Below are 19,797 nucleotides of genomic sequence, written 5' to 3'. Positions count from 1 at the left end.
ACCCCCAACACAGCCAAAAAAACGATGGCTATTCTGCGTTTTATCCCTCTTTTTACTTCGAGACAACTATCACTTTGTTGGTAATCTTTCCGGCAGCTGATGAACTTTTTCCACCCAGTACATAATGCATGAAACTTCTGCTTGTTTGCGTGTAGCAATTAAAATTACGGCAAATGAGATTATAAACGGAAGAAAGAACTAATGAATCACATTCAACTCAATTTATAAAAAAATCATTTCATCCTGAACATTAACAGGAGATGGGAGTCATGGTGCTTTACTACGGCAATTGTTCAACCACGTTGAAAGTTCCTGAGAAATTTTATCAAAGCATACGTTCCACTCGTTTGCTGGAAGGTAAATAAACCAAGTTATGACTTGAATGTTGTATAGAACAACATTTACCAGATATGTACTGGCATGGGAAATTCTAAAATGGTTGAGGATCTAACAGATTCAACGAAAGCAAACAATTCATGGAAGCCTGAGAATATCCAAGCTTTACATTATTTGAGACAATAAATACCATGACTTTAGCAGGCATCAAGATCTCGGCATGGAGGTGGCTTGGGCTCACTCAGCAAAGTAGTATTCCCTCCTTCTGGTCCACATCTAATGCGCTGTGGATTTTGTGTACCGGGCTGAAACGTACATAAAAAAATTAGTTCTACTATGTAGCATCGTCATTAGGCAAATGAGAACAAACGTTTTTGGAAGGCAGAGAAAAAAAAACTTATCCCAAGCCCTGTTGCCTTACCGGTAGCTTCTCGCCCCTTCTTAAGGTTTCAACTATCTCAACAACTCGCTTGGGGGTAACATCTTCCTGCAATTGACAGAAAAGACTCATAAATTCTAAAAGTTCCCAACCATTTGAGCTCAGAAGTCACAATGATTTGGCAACAACAAAGGATGATCATGCACCCACATAGTAATTGTAAGTATATCCTACGGATCCGTTGGAGTAATCAGCCACTGTAATCATGGGAGCATTCACACAACATCCCTGCAGAAAACCAATAATTTGTATCACACCTTGCTTTGCATTTAAAAATGAGTCGCTGATGACAGAAGTATTTTATTCTCATTTTTTTATTGATGTCAAAAGTAAAAATATATATTATAAAAGCTAGTAACTCTTGGTCCCATTTGTGTCCAACCATCATCAACTTAAAATTTGCCTGCTTGAGTTTTTTCCTAAACAGTAAAAATTGGACCTGAAGGAAGCACACTCATCACAAATTCAGTCAAAATCCATTTGATAAAAAATATGAGATCACCAGTCATGAATGCACTTCCCTTCCAATGGATGTCCTCCTAATTACAGAATTAAGTCGAGCAAAACTAGTGTAAAAGGCTACTGGCCTCCGCAAAAGCCACAGGCTTGGATCAATGAACAGTCGACACAAAGACTCACCATGCATTCCATTTCTCCAACAGAGAACAGGCCATCTTTAGTTACTTCTGCAGATAACAAATACTAGAAGCTTATTCTTCAAATGTGGTTTAACTTCAAAAACATTCACAAAGTTTGGTGAAATGTACAACAAGAGAAATTAGAGCAAATACTTCGTTTACTACTTACCATTGCGCTTCACTCCAAGGTGTTTCAGTAAAGCATCTTCAATTTCTCGAGAACCGCGTATCATACAGGGTGTCGTGCCACAAACCAACAGGTGGTACTTTCCAACCTGCAAAACCAAACAAGTTCATGCAAGTAAACTTTAACTTTCAAATGGAACTTGGTAACAGAAGTATTAAAATCTTAACAAAGAATTAGTACTCACCTTTGATCGATTGAACATTGAATAAAATGTTGCAACCTCATATACACGGATCGGAGCAACTTCTATAACCTTAGCTACCTGAAGCGTTCATAATACAATCTCATTACATAATTATTCACATACCCTCCAGCATTCCCAATTGTTATAACATTCTGTTCTGTCACATGAAGTTTGATAAGAACCTATAATGTAGCAAGATGATGAAAAATACCATAGAAGCAGTAGAAATATATGCTATTCCCTGTACAATCAAAACTTCATTTAAGGGAGAAACTTTTGACATGAGAAGCACATAATGCAAAACAAGTAGATATTTTAAAACGGATATTAAGTATGGCTGACATTAACACTAGTGCACCAACAGATTCTTACCATAAATGAAAAGATGCAGACAACCCCCAAACCAAATGTTTTTTTTTTTTTTTTTTTTTGAAAAGCCAAACCAAATGTTATTCGACTTTGTATTGGCAACTTATGTACTGAAGACATATAAGGGTAACTAGTCTGCGGCTAATTTAAGTAATGTAACACAATTACAACACCAACTCAATTATCAGTATCCAAAAATGCAATGGAAAGGTCTGACTTAAAAAGGGGGGCTTGCTTTATGCATACTACTAGCTTGATTAACTCTCAGATCTAATTTCCAAAATATGCACGAGCTGTCAGCATCGTATGCCAACACAGAGCACACTAGTGGTTCACAGAATTTCTTCATTATAAGGATCACACAATTTGTATTCTTGTTTGATTTCATTACTGAAGCTTACAGAATTGGCCTTGTATCCTCAATTACGTAGTCTGAACCCATTCTCCAATAGTCTTAAACAAAAAATCCCAAATCCTATAGGAAATTACAACTTAAATCTTTGCTAATATCTACATATTAATTTGAGATATCCGCATTACCTGCATATGACAAAGTATGCCCTGACTTGAACTAGATATCTTCCTAAAAGGAGGAGCCCTCTGTCAGTCCACTCTGCCTTTTTTCATCTCTCCAACATAAATCTCTCTCTCTCTCTCTCTCTCTCTAGAAATTATTTTCCCGATGGAAATAATTTGTTTGCTAAGAGGTTGAAAGATATGAGATTGTCTCTTACATGATATCAGAAAGTAATGTTTAATCCCAAGAGGTTGACTCAGTTGGTGGAAGCCGGGACTTATGCTCCTCGTGGTCTCAGGTTCAAAACCCATTAAGTGCAAATTACTTGTTGGGGCTAGCCCCCTGAGCGAAACCCGCAACTTAACCTGTCCATGCTGAGATACGTGTGAGGCATAAGTCTCGGGTTTACCTAATACGGGTGGATACACAAAGTGACCATGCCTTGGAGGGGTTTCCGGTCATTAAAATATATATATATATATATATATATTTTCTCTATCAGGCTGCCAAAATCCTTTGTCTCAATTCTTTTCACAAAAATTAGAGCATATTTAGATATGGCACATTGATCTGATCAGGCAGAATTAGGCCATGCTGAACACACACGCTGGGTCTCTCATTGCAGTGGACCACCTCTGATTTTATGTTAATAGGGCTCTAATGTGATCCTGAAAAACCGGGTTCTATTGCAAATAAAATATCTTTGTTGTCCTTCTTAACATTTACATGGAAGATATTCATTTTGCAAAAACCCAGCCCCAGTCATCTACCACCACTCACCACCCCCACCAACACCTTGACAAGTAAAAAGTATCCTGTAAATACGGTAATTGAGTTAGGTTATCTTATGGCTTGGCAGAGACAAAGAAGGGGAAACTGCATAAAGAAGTTGTATGGTAAGATGTAAGTCAAAAGATTGGAAGGTGGTCGAACACAAGACATCGTTCCACCTTTAGATTCAAGGAAACCAACAGTGCAAGTACCGTGTCAGCTGATCCCATCCCTATATATGAAAATTATACTTAACTTTCTAATTCTACAGAAATAATATTCAGGCAAGAGGGAATCACTGAAGATTGCTTGTATGTACTTTCTAATTACAAAGAAATCCAGGCCAGATCAGATATAATAATATATGCATGTACTTATAGAGATGCAAATAGAGAAATTTTAAATGAGTCATTCCAACATACTGCATTCATAGCTGAAACAGGGAGCCATCCTCCATGCTGCTGTTGTGCAAGATCGAGCAGAGGAATCACTGCAGATTGCTTGTAGTTTGATGGATAGTGAGATAATATTTCCTTTGCCTGCAAGTGCATAACCTAAAATTCTTAACGCAAGATTAAAAAAAAGAAATCTTACATGTGCCAAGCAACATCATCAGCCACTGAGTTAGATAGGTTGTGTGAAGCTATGTAGCAGTTGTAGATTGAATTCAAGATCGTTGTCTTCATGATGTCCGATATAAATTGGAGGATTTCAATCTTTTATTTTATTTTATTTTCCTTTCTTTAATTTTTATGCAAGTGATTAACCTAGATGAAAGCTAGAAATGCCTTCCAAAATTGTTTACTATTACACTGCAGCGGCCAGGCACATAGGCTAGTTCACAAAACATGAAGCATGAGAAATTGTTCAAAATAAAGGGTAAGGAGGAATGTAATGCCATATGACTTTGGATGCTGATGCAAGCTGTTAATGTGCCATATGACTTTGACATCAGCACACTGTTAGTGTGCTGGCCGTTGAAGGTTAATGAAACCAAGCAAATAAGATGATTGTGCAATTGAAAGACTCATTTATGTCTTCACAGAGGAACATACCTATCCTTACAAAGCTGTGTATTTGACAAAGTGATACATCTTTACTAAGCTGTGTACAAGACTCATTTTTCTTTTCTTAAATAAGTAAATTGAGCTCAATATGGCCTGTACTCGTGGCTTGTGTGCTAGTTGTAGTTGAAGACTTGGCATCCTTGAAGCATGTACTCCAACTCTTGTCATGATCGGAGGTTGATATAGATGATTGACTTTTGATGTTCCAACGAAATTTTTGGCATATTTGTTTTCTTGTTATTCTTCTCTTGGACGAGTTATAAGAGAAATGGTAAGAATGAGACCTTATAGGAAGCCTTTGATAATTTATAGGAAGGATTTTTGTTGTGATCACATCATATAGAATCATATTTTGAAGAAATTTGGCATAATTTGGCACATCAAACATGCTTGTTCCTTCTGTTTTTTGTTCTGATACGGCTTTTGAGTACGTAAATAGGATATCCTATATAAGGGTCATCAAAACCATGTCTACTTGTAAGCTTATTTGATCAGAAGATAATAGGCATGGTCGTAATAATAACAGTAAGGGATTTATAGGAAGGATTTTTGTTGTGATCACATCATATAGAATCATATTTTGAAGAAATTTGGCATAATTTGGCTGGCACGTCAAACATGCTTGTTCCTTCTGTTTTTTGTTCTGATACGGCTTTTGGGTACGTAAATAGGATATCCTATATAAGGTTCATCAAAACCATGTCTACTTGTAAGCTTATTTGATCAGAAGATAATAGGCATGGTCGTAATAATAACAGTAAGGGATTTCAAAATGTGACGGAAGTTCAAATAGGCTAGCCAAGTCAATCGGCTTGTGTGCAGGCTCCAGCATGGCCAGAAACAGACAAATCAAGCTTCAACAGGTATGTAAATCTCACCCATAGCTCAGGCTTGGCTTGAGCTCATAAAAATTTAACGAAGCCAAGTGCGGAAATACACAACACTCAGCTTGCCCCAGCTTGTTTTACCTTCCAGGGATGAGATGCTAATTGTTTACAGTAGCTCTCAGAACAGTATGATAGTCACCAAAACTAACAAAACAATGAGCCCATAGCCTTATGATATGGTCACCAAAACTAACAAAACAACAAATAATAACATCGTCGATTGCCTAAACTTCGAGCACAATCATTCCCTTTCATTCTAAATATCAGCATTCGGTCACAGGGGAATGACCACACAGCTACAGAGAGGTCGAAGACTAACATGATATGGACCAATAAGTCTTCATATGAGCACACACTAAAGAAAAATATCCTTAATTCACAACTTTTCCATTGAAATATACCGCAAACAACAAAATATCAAGGACCCAATGCCAATAATTCGAACAGTCAATGATAAATATGCATAGCAAAATGTAAATTTGCAAGCAAATGTTAGTTATGAAGAGATCCACTAATATAGGAGTAAAGCAAAGAAAGGTTTCCAAACTATTTTTAGGAGCAAAATGGCATTGTTCAACTAATACGAAATACAGGCAAACGGAGACTCTTTTTTTTTTTTTTTTTGGTTGCATATAATACACAAAAAAGAAAGGAAAAAAAAAAAAAATCAAAATAACGATAAAAAAAAATTCTCATTTTCACAATTTTACATTATCTTCATTCATTAAAAAAAATATATATATAATAATTACCTTCTCTTTGTTTACATCTGAGAACTCCCACTGAAGGTCCGGATTGTTATCCGGCGAATCAAGGTGCTGCTCAATCAATATGCAAAAATATATACAAAAACTCATTCAATTCAATAAGGAAGTTAACCAAATAGAAATCGAATAATTAGAGATTACTTTTTTTTGATAAGTAATTAGAGATTACTAAAATGAAGAAATTATTTGGATTAGTGGAATGAAATGATTGGGGACTAAGAAACTCACGTAGTTGAGAGCAGTGGAGAAGGATCGCGAAGATAATGGCTGCAGTAAAAATAGGAAGACTCAAACGGAATGAAACCAAGCGATGCGATTGGATGAAACGAAAACGAGAGAGAAAAGGCGAGAAAACGAAGAGGACGGAAATGAACCTGACGGAAAAGCTGACGGATCTCGAGGAGACGGTTAGCGGCGAGGCGAGCCAGCATTTTCCTCCGAGACCGGCGAGGCGAGCTGAGCTTAGCCGAGGAAGTGAAAGAGATCAGAGATGGTGTAGACCAGAGACTAAACGCTTCGGAAAAAGCCTATAGCCGGTTGGTATTTCAACCAAAAAGAAACATACAAATATCTGGTATGGGCCGAAGTGAGTAGGCCCAAAGGGTAAAATTTTATTAGCTTCGGTTTGTGTTTAGACTGTCTCTTCCTATAAAGGATCCATAAAATTGTCAAATGTGTGGTCATCACTAATCGTCCACCATGGATGCATGGCTCAACATTTGTCAAAGGTTTTGGGCATGCTTGGTTGCGCGCTTGAGAGGCTTAAAAATTTGTTTAATACTCAAAAAGTTGGTTTGAAAAAAAAAAAAAAAACTTGTTTGGTAAAAAAAATTGAAAGTGCTTTTAAGAGTCAAAAAAATAGTCAAAACGAATTTTTGTTAAAAGCTTAAAAGTTAAAAATGAAGATATTGCAAAAAAAAGACGCTTTTTATAGCATGTCTGAGATTGCATTTGAGAAATAGAGCTTTTAAATAAAATAAAAAAACGTTTTTTTAGCAAAAGCTTCATTTATAAGCTTTTGTCAAAAGTACATTTTGACTATTTTTATAGTAAAAAAATTAAGTAAATACTTTTAAAATTTTTTACTAAACATGTCAGCTTTTAGTTTAGCATTAAAAATATTTTTTATCTTTTATAACGCAATCTCAAACATGCTCTTAAACCACTATTGTTTTAAAGTTATGCCAATCATTGTTGCAATATTATGGTCACATCCTTCCTCCCTTGGTCACTATCATTTTTCTCCATTTTATGTAGTTATTTATATTAATGTTGCAACTTTCTCACATCGCTAACACTACAATTACTATTTGTACTTATTATCGTTGTTATTGATAAAGTTATCATTATTACTACTAATAAATTTGTTATTGTCCTTATTGGGAAAGCCACCATCATTTTTAACATTGTAGACTAACGTCGTCATCACATCAACATTGTCACATTGACATGAAAATCCATGGCTTGTTGAATATATACAGGGCATGCGTGCAAGAACATCTCCAAATGAATTTTCGGTAATTTATACTATATATAATAATTGAATATCGTACTCATATATATATATATACAAATTAACAAATGCATGCATTTCACAATGGCTATTGTTGTCTACTTTGAATGGCTTCCACGATTACTTGTGTTATTGCCACCCCAATGATAAACCACGTAATCCCTGCTAATATTACCGGTAACCAAGAGCTGTTAACAATCTCCAACGCCAAAGAACCGCCTATATGTTCTTTTACTCCACCAGTAGCCCCTTCTGATCCAATCTGTACCCGAATTATAACCGAAGCAATCACTGCTGCCATGGCTGGAACTTCCCATATCATGGGTCTCTTCTTCTTCTTATCCACTCTATAGTTATCTCTATCCTCTGTATCTTTGCCTTCTTTGGTAGGTGAAGGCTTTGTGTTATAAGCTGCAGAGTTATTGGAGTTGTCTTGGGTTGAAGCTGGGAGAGCAAGGACTGATGGAATCCAATACTCCTCGTCGTATAGATGATGATTTGATGGGATTTTGCGAGAGGGTGATGTGCTCTGCCTTGCCTGCTTTCTTGCAGCTACAGCTTCTCGAAGCTTGTCGAGGTTTGGCTCTGCAGATTTACGTGAAACGTGTATCAGGCTTGTTTGAGAATCTGGTGTGGGGCCATTGGCATTGTTAGGTGATTGCCAGTATAACCAATTTGAAATAGATCTAATTGCTTGAATTGCTGCCATTGTTGCTTCTCTTTGGAGGTCTGTTTCCTGAAATTAATACAAGTGTTTTTCCATTAGTTTTCAGTAGTCAAACAAATACAAATTCTACTTGAAATCCATGCATGCTTTATATAGATGAGTCGCTAGCCATGATAGATTAACATTAATTGTATGGGAACTATACTGACCTTGGAATTTTGTGTAGAAGTCTTTTCCATTGCATCCTGGAATCTGCTCTGGAATTTGTTAACTTCTACGAAGATGTTTGAGGCACATGCTCCCGCTGCATTACTCGTGCCCACTCTTACATTGCCACGTGGCTGCTTTGACATTAAGAATTCTAGAGCTGCTAGCTTCGACCTCTCCACCATCCTGTTATTAATTTAGCCATTAAGAATGATATTAAGCCGTACGTACAAACATGGGGGATTGAATTTTCAGTAATTTGTTGTCTAGATTATTAGTAATTTTGGCAAAAAATGTGAAAGAGCTCTTATGAGATCCACTTGTTCGAATAAGGGGCGGACTGCCTGAAACTTGATTGGATAAGTGAACTTTACAGAGACTCTCTCACTTCATTTTTTCAAAGTATTTTCTGATAGTAAGTAAATGTAATATTGAGAGATCATTTCCAAATAGTTGTACCATAGTGTAGCCACATGCATGTTAGATGTGTCAATTGATCAAGTTATAATTACTAAAGTCGTTAGCTTACTGAGCATTTCGATATTAAATGGAAATTTTTGCACTCCTTTTTCTCATTAGTAATTAACTTCTGCAATGAATTGATTTTATGATTTTATCTACTTCTTCTTAGGTTCTAAAACAATTATTTTCAAACTTTTGTTAAATTCATTACTCGAACAGCATGAGAAGGGCTTAAATAAATACATGCATTTGCTATGATTACTCAATGTATTTAGGCCCACAATGGAAAGAAACAAATCAAGGAAATATATCATCTCAATCATCACTCCATGTAGCCCTAATTCTGAAGGTTTATCCGAGGTAAACAATGTTCATATATATTCCATATATTTCTTATTTGAGAGTTTATATGCTGGTGAATTTATCAATTAAGCTGGTGAGTTTCTAGAGTTTGAGAGTTTCTCGAGTGTTCTAATAAAATCTTGGCTTTATTCTGCGTGTTCCTTTTTTATTTATTTATTTGGACAATCAACATTATTATTTTTGCATTTGAAGTATACAATATGGGCAGAGTAGGTTGACAAGCTAGAGTAAGATACTCACGAGATGCAATCAACTGGACATGTTTCTATGGCCTCTAGGATCTTGTGCTCAGGATCAGCCCACTGTGCAACAACCCTAGCTCTTCCATAAGCCGATTCAATAGCAAAGGTCTTTTCAGCAAATAAGGCACATTTTAAGCAGCCGACACACTTGACTTCATCAACAAATACTGCTCTTTCCTCGGTTTCCGGTCCAAACCATGCTGAGTATAGAGGTTTCCCTGTATAACCTCTTAGTTCTGCAACTTTGGCTTGCTCCTGCACCACCCCTTTCTATGTCAAAAGGAATTCTTAAAGAATTACTTGAAAATTCATACTTCTATAGATTATACTATCAGACAGATCTGTTGGATTTCAAAGACATCCTTAAACCAATGCCAAACCATTGAAGAAAGAGAAATGTTAGCTAGCTACATGCATTTCTAAGTTCACATTCACTGGCATGACACTAAAAATTACCAAATCTAACGGTGGTTTCATTGTCACGATTGTCACGTCAAAAAATGCACACTTTAGAGTATATGTAACATTTCTCTTACAGAAAATAGTGAAAGAGACATACTTGCAGTCATTGAAGATGAAGAGCGCAGTAGTTGTTCGTCTTCCACATCCCAAACTTTGTCTCAGATTTCTTACACAGTGATTGAATGTGCTAGAGTTTGGAGTGGGGGACCTCAACCACATATTTATAAAGTTCATCTTGGCCCATCATAATAAAATGGAATTAAATGGGCCCTTATAGTGGTCTCAACCCATAACATTTAACTCGTACCACTTTAATGCATGTAACATGACAAAAAAGAAAAAGAAAAAGGGGTGATATGACATAGTAAAGGTTTTGATACAAGACCTTTAAATCTAATATTAGGTTAAATTTTTAATTATTCGAAAAGCTTAAATTTATAAAAAAAAATTAAATTTAATTACTTAATAATTACTTTAATAATATTATTATAAGAAAAATCCAAAGGCAAGACGACCAACCAACACTTGGGTCAAAAGCAGATCAATTATTTTTATAGTGGCTTGTTAGATAATGGTTAATGATTGAAATCACCGTTTTCTTTCAATTTCAGCTGTTATTTGGATAAAATATAATTTATCATAATGTCAAAACAAGTGATTCTCAATTTAAACAATCTTAAATATTTAAAAATTCATATAATATTATAACTCATTCATTTAATGATGTTTAATTAATTAGCTCCACACATTTTAAGATATCGTGATTATGGATGTGTTATTATTATTAAAAAAAGAAGTATTATCTATTTTATTGGTTTGGATAAAATGAAAAAAAAGAAAAAAGAAAAGAAAAAGTAATTAGCTTCGTTTACCACACAAACCTTATCATACGCTGAGCGTGAATTTGGATCAGAGAGGATAGAGTAAACTTCATTGAGTATGATAGCCATGTCGTGGCCTGCCGGACCGGCGATGTCCGGGTGGCACCGCTTCTGCAGCGTCCGATACGCCGTTTTTATCTGCGAGTGCTGAGAAGAGCTGTCTATGCCTAGAAGATCGTAGAGATCAAAGTCGGTGATCGAAGACGAAGATGAAGCTTTGCATGCTATAGAATTGCCGTACGACTTTCTAGCCGTTGCATTGAACGGAGTGGTGAATTTTTTTGGGCTTAACTTGTTTGTTGTGATTGAAGCAGTGGGGCTAGTGTATAGAGGAAGACATGCAGTAGCCATTTTCTTCCTCCTCAAAGGACGAGAGAGAGCTTTTGTGATTTTAGAACATGGGAAGATACAAATATCTGAGTACAACAGATATTTGTTTTCCCCATTTCATAGGATATTTTAGCATGCAATTGACATTTTTGACCTATTCGTATAAAAGATCCAGAGCAAGATTCCTGAACGGTAGATTGGTAGTTGTTGAATTTTTCGGGTCAAATAGTTTCATGGACCTAACCAGATCCTTTTCGACAAGCCCAACGAGATCCTTTTCGGGTCAAATAGTTTCCTGGACACGAGGAAAGACCGAAAGAAGTAAAATGAACCCTATTTTCCTCTTCATTTCACTGCTTTCTCAAAGATCCACTACCTCTCTCTACTGAGCCAGTCCCGCCCCATTGCGATGAGGAGCCTAACTTCAAGCGCCAGACTCCTCGCAACCGCGGTATCCTCCAGGGGATCCACATGGACGTGGTCTCACCAGCCGGTGCGCAGGTACGGCCTCATCCCCATGGTCATTGAGCACTCGTCCCGAGGCGAGCGCGCCTACGACATCTTCTCCCGCCTCCTCAAGGAACGAATCGTCTGCATCAACGGGCCCATCTCCGACGATACCGCCCACGTCGTCGTCGCCCAGCTCCTCTTTCTCGAGTCCGAGAACCCCTCCAAGCCCATCCACATGTACCTCAACTCCCCCGGCGGCGCCGTCACCGCAGGTCACCCATTTCTTTGCTTTCTACTCTCTTTTATTTCGCACTGGCTCAAAATTCGGAATTTATTATTTAGTGGGTCGCCTTGTTGAGTAGGTATACTTTCCCTGATTTCCATAGATTTAACAAGCCAAATAAATTGCTCAAATTGTTACGATATTAATACAGTTTAGTTGAAATGTTGAACTTCATCGCCATGAGTTGTTTCGCTGGTCGCTAATTGTTCTTGGACCTAATGCCATCTCCTTTTGATAAACTGTCGCTGGTTGTCTTGTTTGAGAAAAAAAAAAAAGACATATGAGAATGAGTTGATGGGTCTTAATCAAGTTTTTTATTACTTGTCTTTTGATTTCTTGGATTGGGTTATACAGGTCTTGCAATTTATGATACTATGCAGTATATCCGGTCTCCAATCAATACGATTTGTTTGGGCCAAGCTGCGTCAATGGCGTCTCTTCTTCTAGCTGCAGGGGCCAAGGGCGAGAGGCGGGCACTCCCAAATGCGACAGTTATGATTCATCAGCCTTCGGGAGGGTATAGTGGGCAGGCGAAAGATATAACTATCCACACGAAGCAGATTGTTCGGGTTTGGGATTCGCTGAATGCCCTGTATTGTAAACACACAGGGCAGTCGCTAGAGGTAATTCAGACGAACATGGATAGGGATTACTTTATGACGTCACATGAGGCCAAGGAGTTTGGGATTATCGATGAGGTTATTGATCAGAGACCAATGACTCTGGTCACTGATGCTGTTGGTAATGAAGGAAAGGACAAAGGCTCAAGTTAGGATTAGAGGGTAAGAACTTTGCGAGAAACATCTTTGTTTTGAAATTTCTTGTTAACTTTCCTAGAATTATGTGATAGTCAGTCTTATCATATAATTTCTGGACTCCGGCATGATTTTTGTCTTGTTTATGAAGATTGTTAGGATTGACGGGTGTAAATTAGGACTGTTATTTGCTTCATTTCAATTTAAAGAGATAATGTCTTTTTGATTAAATTACACTAGAAATTTGAAGGTTTTCATTAATTTGGGAGTTGTTGGGTTGGAGTTTGTTGGTTTATTTTCTATTGACATACATGTGAAAGCGGTTGTGACTTGTGAGATCGCATATGTGTACAATTATGAAGGTTTAAATCTAGCATTTATTTGAACTTGGTAGTCTCTGCAATTTTTTGAAATAATCTGTTTCTTTAGAAATTTCTCATTTAAAAGCCCATGAGTGGTGTGTTTGTTTGGTAGATGTCAATTGGTTTTCAAATGGAAATAGGGGCTGGCAACTTGTGAGCTATATTTTGTAGTTAATCTTGTAATCTTATGATGATTCTTGCAATTTAGCTTATGTTCTTTTCCTACTTGGGTAAATATGATCATGAGCACACAGGAGATGATGTTTTTGCAAGTTCCCCCCCACCCCAAGCTTTTCTAATTCTTTCTTCTTTTTTTTTTTTTTTTTTTTTTTTTTTTCATTTCTTGTGTAATTATTTTTAGTTGTTTACTTGAAGAAAGGGTCAAGCATATGGCTTGGTACAACATAATTTGGTTTGGAATGATTATTCTTGAGCTTGTAAATTAGCCTAAATGCAGACCTTAATTTGGGAATTTGGTATGTGCTTTGGTTGCTTGTACATGTTACATTTTGACTTGCATGCGAGTATATTGACTGTTCATATCCACTATTGGTAGCTGCCATATGCTGGCAATCATTTTATACCCATATATAGTGATTGCATGTTTGATTAGCATCAAGACTATGGATGTATTGATATGTGTTTCAACTTGTGAATTGTCATTAACCTTCTATTTTTATAACAGTACTTTAATAGGAATAATATGCACGAGCTAATTCTGTCTTAGTATTTTAGGTTTGGGCACCATAGATAAGGAAGTTGCCAAAAATGTTTCATGTTCTTCTGGCATAGGTATTAGGTGTTGAGTCAACATGGTAGGGCTTATATTAGGGCATTTGCAGACCCCAATGATCATCTTAAAGTGGCATCATTAAAGATACTCGTATTTGATGAGTTTTAGGCAGTTCTCTTTTCAGTTTGGTCTGAGTCCATATTAGGGATTATGGTAGCCAATGTACGATCTTTCCTCGCGTTCTTTTTATATCTTTTCCTCATTATAATTTCTACTGTTTTTGCTTGTATTGCTTCTTATTTTGGGTCATTTGTAAAGTTGGTTGTATGGAATAATTTGTGGACGAGAAGAATGAGGTTGTACATAATAATTATACTATTACATTTACTTATGGGTTGATGATGAGGATATGGAAGAACCATGAGGCAATAGGTTCCATCACTGGGTCTATGGAGATTTGTGTTGGGCTGGCAGGGCTGCCAAGTGCAAGCAGACAGGCTAGAAAGGTTTGAGTCTCGAGAGTGGTCACCTCATGCAAAAGTGTTGAAGGGTAGACTGTATCCAAGTCATTCCTCCTAGAACACCACTTATGTGGAACCAACACTGGGCAGGGTGTGACCCTTTTCTTTTGAGATGATGGATGCTTAATGTTGGGAGATATTGGATAAGAAGTTGGTGTTTAGAGTTTATTTAGGGTGTGTTTTTAGGATAAGTCATCCAAACATTTCTTCCCTGGGCGTTGAGGCCCCCCAACTTTTTTTTTTAAATTTTTTTATTTTTTTATTTTCTAATCAAAAGGAAGATCCATGTGGGGCATGCTTGTGGTGGTATGTATATGAATGTATAGAGAGAGAGAGAGAGAGAGAGAGAGACAAAGATTCAGAGAGGTTAATTTTTTAATTAGTATGCGAATGTATATGGTGAGACAATGTTACGCTCAGCTTTTTATTCTCACTTATTTTCACCTATCAAAACATCTCCGGTTTTTCTTTTTTGTCAATGCCATGATTGTTGCTTGCCTTCATAGTACTTTTTGTAGACATAAGAGAGCAAGGGTGGAAGGATTGCTTTAGGGTGCTTCTAACGTAGTTACTAAAATTAGAGTTGTTTTTCTTTTGCTCCTCCTTTCTGGGTGTAATAATTTAGACCCCACTGAGGAATTGTTGCTTTAGACATAGTTTTATGGTAATCATACTGCAAATATGTTTCGTTATCGTTGGTTTCATATTTATATTGCTAATAGCAACAATTGCCTTTTGGTAGTCTTGTATAAATTAGAGCTGTATTGACCTTTCTCTTGTAACTAAAATATATTATAGGCACACTTATCAAAATATATATATAGACAGTTTCATGTTCAGTACACATCTCTACTTGAGACTTGACTTTTCACATCTCTACTAGCTCTTGCTGGTTGCGGTTTTACTCCATAAATGAGAAGAGATTTGACATCTCTGCTTATCAATGAACACTTATCAATGAACTGCACTAGTTTTGACAATTTATGGAAAATACTTGTGAGAAATTTTATTTATGTGCGCAACCTGTATTACATTCAAAAAAAAAAAAACAAAAATTATTATATAAATGATAGATAAAAGAACAAAGCTTGAAATAAAAATTCAAGTATAATGCTACATATACAACTCTTATACAACTTTTGATATTTGTTAGGATGTAAGCATTTAACACCTCCAAACACATGATGAAATGTGTCAAAAGTTATAAAGAAGTTTATAACAAAAAAAAAAGAAAAAGAAAAGAGTAATAATCAAATGACAAACAATAAGAAGATTTTGAATATCATAATCGTGGCCGAACCAACAAATATTAAGAGCATTCCAGCTCGGCAAAATGACTTTTTTAGCCAAATTTTTCGTAGCTCACTCAAAATACCTCACATATCAAATTTATTTATTTATTATTTTTTAAAAATTCATACTTTAAAAATTTTAAAATATTAATAAGTCCTCGTGATTTGTAAAATTGATATTTATTTTAAAATAATTGTCATATATTTAAGCAGTGTTACGCAACCCAACACACCAACTTGGATTGCCAATCCTAGTTTAAGGAAGACCCTTACTAAGGAAGAATTTCTCAAAAAGAGATTTATACATCACCAACATTTCTCTCATATCACCCTAAAGCTTATGTAATGTCACTAATGTGGTTCTTTATAACATTTGGTGTATGAATATTGATTTTTGGGTTGGGAGGACCCTATCACATTGGTTTTGAAGGAATAAGGGGAAGATGGAAAATGATGAATATAATTATTCTTTCTCAATGCCTTTCATTTGTTGGCATCTGTTTGGGTGTCTAGTCAATTGCTTGCTTGTGGGGTCTCGGGAAGGGTTGAAGGATCTTTGAAAGGTTCGTGGCCCTTTTGGTGGCTATTGGCTTTACTTTGGTCCATTTGTCATTGTATTTCTCGCACTTCAATTTTTTGTTTTGGGTTTGCTTATTGAAAAGCCTACCTATTTTTGGTTGTTTTGAATCCCTACACCTTCCCATAATTTGTTTAGAATTTTTTTTTTTTTTTATAAAAAAAACCCCAAAAAAAACTGGTTTTAAATCAAATGGGCCTAATGGCCCTAACCCATTCTAATATAACGAAAGATGTAAATCATGCTTAACATAGACGCCGACACAAACACCCCTTTCGCTCCAACTTCAGAGACCCTCGCATCAAAGTCTCAAATAGGGAAATACCAAAATACCTTAGAGGAAATCTCAAATATTACTGCTGCGTCCCCATACCTCCCAACCTCAACCCCAACCCCAACCCCAACCCCAAACCCAAGGCAAACCCACAACCCTCTCACACAAAAATCCACTCCTGTCTCTTGTCTCTTTCTCTCTCCAACCGCCTCAATTTCTCTCTCTCTACGATTCCACATTCGCTGTATATCTCTCTATTTTTCTCTCCGACTCGTAACAATTCTGCAATTCCTCCGATGCCCTAGCCCCTCCGGCGCCGGTGACACACCTCCGGCGGGCCTCCGGCGAGGACGGCTTCAAAGTCTTTGGGCTTAGGATTTATCTAGGTGTTTTTTTGTTGGTGTGGAAAAAATCCCGCAATTCGATTCGATCGTGAGGAGGGCCGGAGGCGCTCTTGAATTTAGGGCTTTTGCGGCTCCCGCGAGCGCCATGGCTCCGCCGCGTAGACGCGTAGCGAACAGCAAGGCTAAGGACAAGAGCCAGTTGAGTCTTGGTGATCTTGTGCTCGCCAAGGTCAAGGGCTTCCCTGCTTGGCCTGCCAAGGTCTGCGTTTTCTTTCTGCCTTGCTTTCTTTATATCTGAATTCCGATCTTTTGTGTTCTTAATGCTGGTTAGGGTTTTTTTATTGTTCAAATATTCAATGAACGAAATAATAGACGGTGTTTTTTGCTCTTATTTATCACATTATTAGATGAATTATTATCACGTTCTTCACTGATATGGCCTAATTTTTGACCAAATATTTAAGTTATGCATTTGATTGTAGCCAATTTGTGGGAACCGGGGTTCTGTATCCATGATAATTGTGCCTTTTTATTTGATAAAAGAGGAAAAAAAAAACCCTAAATATTATTGCTGTTTGCCACTTTGTTGTAATAGATAAATTGATGTATGTTATGTTTATATATACATATAAAATTTGTATGTATATACATATGCATATATGTATCTAAAGGTGCTTATATTGATTTTATAGTTGGTGTATATTCTTTAGTGATGCAGTGCTTTGGTCGGTATTTGAGGTAGATTTTATCGACTGTTTTACAGATCAGCAGACCTGAAGACTGGAAGCAGTCACCTGATCCTAAAAAGTACTTCGTTGAGTTCTTTGGAACACAAGAAATGTAAGTCGGTTAAATACTGTTGAATGTCCTGAGTGGCGATCTAATTACTTGAACTTTAAAGTGCTTGGTATGTAGGTTTTCAAAAGTCAACTGGACAAATTTTCGTGAAAATACTATCAAAGGCATTGACTGCACTTAGTTTGGCAGTTGGTACACAGACCCTGATGTACTGTCTGGCTTGCTGATTGTAGAACTGTGGCTTTAGCATGCATATATATCTGGATCCTTTAACTTGTGCCTGATATTTGTTAGATTTAGGTTTTGTGAGGTAGCCCATGATATGGTAGGTTTCAACGGAGAAAGAAAAAATGATTGGAAATTAATTGGGAAATGTTACATTGGTTTATATGTAGGCCATATATACATTGGGATTTTGCTGCACCTCCTATCTAGCATTCACATCTCCCATATATATTGTATGGCTTTGGTTTGTTTGATTTTAATACTAGGAGAAAAGATACTTTTAGATGAAAACAGGATCGTGAAGCTGGTACGATACATAATATGGAGTTTGCTGCTCTCTGAAATAACTTGGTTGCTTAAGAACTTCTGAAAATGTATTATCCTCTCAGGGTGTGGGGTATTGGATTGTAAACTTACTGTATTGAATTTTGGGATAGTTTTATGATATCATTATAAAATTTCTTGGAACTTGTAGTCCTTGTTCAGTTCATCTCTAGAATCATGGATAATTAACATCAATCTATTGTCAATTCTGTGAAAGATAGGACCAGTAAACAGAAATTCACTGTGGTTTCATCTTTGTGAAATCTTCAATAGTGGTACCGAGGGTGTCTTTAGAGCATACCCAAGCTGTATAGCTATCCTTCTTCTGACGCACCAATACAATTTCAATCTGAAGGTTAGACAATTAACATTATCTCCTTTGTTATTGAACTATAAGATCATGTAAGGCTAAATACTAAATTAATTCTAATTATATAGTCATGTTAGCCTTAGGATTTTAGAAACTATGTAGTTGATGATAGCGAACAGTTTAACTGGAGAGTTTGTATTGAAGTGTGGATATTTATGCCTGGTGCATGTTAATTGTCTTGACATCTTTGTTTTTCACATTGGGCTGTGTTATGACAAAGTTATGGCCTCAGGTCTAGGTTCAAATTGTGCGTTCATTGACATGGGGTACAAAATCCATTTGTTTGAGTGTCTTGGAACTTTGTGCATTCTTGTCTAAAGGGGACTTTGACGGAAAAATGCATACTTTAATATTCATAGAGAAAAAAAAATGTAAACTTTAATGGAAATCCATGAGTCTGGAATCCTGACACTTTGACAGTGTATGCCAAGAAATGGGCGATGCTGAAAATGAAATAATAAGAAATTTGCTATAGTAGTGTCGAAATTTGTTGCTTCAGCTTGTGGTGGTACCGTGGTGGGGTTGCTGGGGGAGGGGAAGAGTGAGGGGGGAGGGAGAGTAGGCAGTGTAGTTCAGATGTGGCTAGGTTTTGTTCAAACTATTTAACCCTAAGGGGTTGACTCAAGTGATAAGAGCGTTGGTCTGTGTGGTAGTTCATGAGTTATAAGGTTCAAATCCTCTTGAGTGCAAATAATTCCTTGGGGCCAGCCCGCTGGCGAAGCCGGAGTATTACCCGATCTGTGTGGAGCCCGCTTTACACGGGTCCGTGTTGTATAAAATGTATTGCTGACAACTTGTACTACTACAAGGGGTCTATTCCACATCGGCATTAAATGTTAACTAGAAAACGCTTATTTAAAGTATCCATATGTTGTCATCCAGGTAAAAGTCCATTTCCAGAATCCTTGCAACTAATAAAAGGAGTAGATAAAAAAGCAACAAAGAGAGCATAAAAAAATAGCAAAAATGAAGAATAAAAATAATTAAAGGTTTAAAATTCTAATTTAGGATAGACTTTGCCATCTGTGGATTTTTTATGGATGTTACTTTCGATTTCTTTTCGTACTAATGTTCCCATTTGGGGCAAAAAGAAAACCTTTGTTTCCCTTGAAATGAGTATGAGTTTGAGGCTCTAAATTATTGGTTATTAATTAATTCACTTGATGGACTTCCTAAACAGCATTTTCTTTTATTTTATTG

At 36.7% G+C, this 19,797-nt stretch overlaps 4 protein-coding genes across 11 annotated transcripts in view; 2 read left to right on the top strand and 2 right to left on the bottom strand.

Annotated features, from left to right (window-relative positions):
* Positions 1-204: 204 nt before the first annotated feature.
* Positions 205-6,698, bottom strand: LOC132178561 (NADH-ubiquinone oxidoreductase 24 kDa subunit). The gene is made up of 10 exons (XM_059591004.2): positions 6,537-6,698; positions 6,391-6,429; positions 6,148-6,213; positions 3,864-3,980; positions 1,785-1,862; positions 1,583-1,688; positions 1,415-1,461; positions 926-1,003; positions 758-823; positions 205-641 (listed from the first exon to the last, which is right to left on the bottom strand). The coding sequence occupies exons 1-10, from the start codon at positions 6,591-6,593 to the stop codon at positions 534-536; spliced, it is 762 nt and encodes a 253-aa protein (XP_059446987.2). The 5' UTR covers positions 6,594-6,698; the 3' UTR covers positions 205-533.
* Positions 6,699-7,663: 965 nt separating this feature from the next.
* Positions 7,664-11,381, bottom strand: LOC132178627 (chaperone protein dnaJ C76, chloroplastic). Its single transcript, XM_059591094.2, has 4 exons — positions 10,960-11,381; positions 9,615-9,871; positions 8,552-8,735; positions 7,664-8,411 (listed from the first exon to the last, which is right to left on the bottom strand). Exons 1-4 carry the CDS (start codon positions 11,308-11,310, stop codon positions 7,764-7,766), a joined length of 1,440 nt encoding a protein of 479 aa, XP_059447077.1. The 5' UTR covers positions 11,311-11,381; the 3' UTR covers positions 7,664-7,763.
* Positions 11,382-11,623: 242 nt separating this feature from the next.
* On the top strand, positions 11,624-13,038 carry NCLPP7 (nuclear-encoded CLP protease P7). The gene is made up of 2 exons (XM_059591352.2): positions 11,624-12,011; positions 12,377-13,038. Exons 1-2 carry the CDS (start codon positions 11,699-11,701, stop codon positions 12,793-12,795), a joined length of 732 nt encoding a protein of 243 aa, XP_059447335.1. The 5' UTR covers positions 11,624-11,698; the 3' UTR covers positions 12,796-13,038.
* Positions 13,039-16,578: 3,540 nt separating this feature from the next.
* HUA2 (Tudor/PWWP/MBT domain-containing protein) overlaps positions 16,579-19,797 on the top strand; it is a 28,772-nt gene continuing 25,553 nt past the window's right edge. For 5 of the 8 annotated variants that reach the window (XR_009439863.2, XR_009439862.2, XR_009439864.2 and 2 more), the window contains exons 1-2: positions 16,580-17,139; positions 17,644-17,720. Coding sequence is in view for 3 of the 8 variants with exons in the window: in XM_059591453.2 (XP_059447436.2) it covers positions 17,026-17,139; positions 17,644-17,720 (191 nt within the window). In the remaining 5 variants the exon portion in view is untranslated. Of the gene's footprint in view, positions 17,140-17,643; positions 17,721-19,797 lie in introns of all 8 variants that reach the window. The other 3 variants (XR_009439861.2, XM_059591455.2, XM_059591456.2) reach the window with 2 other exon arrangements.

This window comes from Corylus avellana, chromosome 4, assembly GCF_965113065.1.
Source record: "Corylus avellana chromosome 4, dhCorAvel1.hap1.2, whole genome shotgun sequence".
Taxonomy (NCBI): Eukaryota; Viridiplantae; Streptophyta; class Magnoliopsida; order Fagales; family Betulaceae; genus Corylus; species Corylus avellana.
Note: the sequence above shows the minus strand (reverse complement) of the source record. Positions and strands in the feature narration are given on the sequence as shown.

What these genes read in the sequence shown, in the direction of transcription:
- LOC132178627 (XM_059591094.2), bottom strand. Translation starts at nt 11,310, where the DNA reads ATGGCTACTGCATGTCTTCCTCTATACACTAGCCCCACTGCTTCAATC. An exon ending in CACGCTCAGCGTATGATAAG is followed by an intron (nt 9,872 to 10,959) that starts GTTTGTGTGGTA and finishes GGGGTGGTGCAG; the next exon opens with GAGCAAGCCAAAGTTGCAGA. An exon ending in TGTCCAGTTGATTGCATCTC is followed by an intron (nt 8,736 to 9,614) that starts GTGAGTATCTTA and finishes AATTAATAACAG; the next exon opens with GATGGTGGAGAGGTCGAAGC.
- LOC132178561 (XM_059591004.2), bottom strand. Translation starts at nt 6,593, where the DNA reads ATGCTGGCTCGCCTCGCCGCTAACCGTCTCCTCGAGATCCGTCAGCTT. An exon ending in CAGATGTAAACAAAGAGAAG is followed by an intron (nt 3,981 to 6,147) that starts GTAATTATTATA and finishes ATGCACTTGCAG; the next exon opens with GCAAAGGAAATATTATCTCA. An exon ending in CAATGTTCAATCGATCAAAG is followed by an intron (nt 1,689 to 1,784) that starts GTGAGTACTAAT and finishes TTGGTTTTGCAG; the next exon opens with GTTGGAAAGTACCACCTGTT.
- NCLPP7 (XM_059591352.2), top strand. Translation starts at nt 11,699, where the DNA reads ATGAGGAGCCTAACTTCAAGCGCCAGACTCCTCGCAACCGCGGTATCC. An exon ending in CGGCGGCGCCGTCACCGCAG is followed by an intron (nt 12,012 to 12,376) that starts GTCACCCATTTC and finishes TGGGTTATACAG; the next exon opens with GTCTTGCAATTTATGATACT.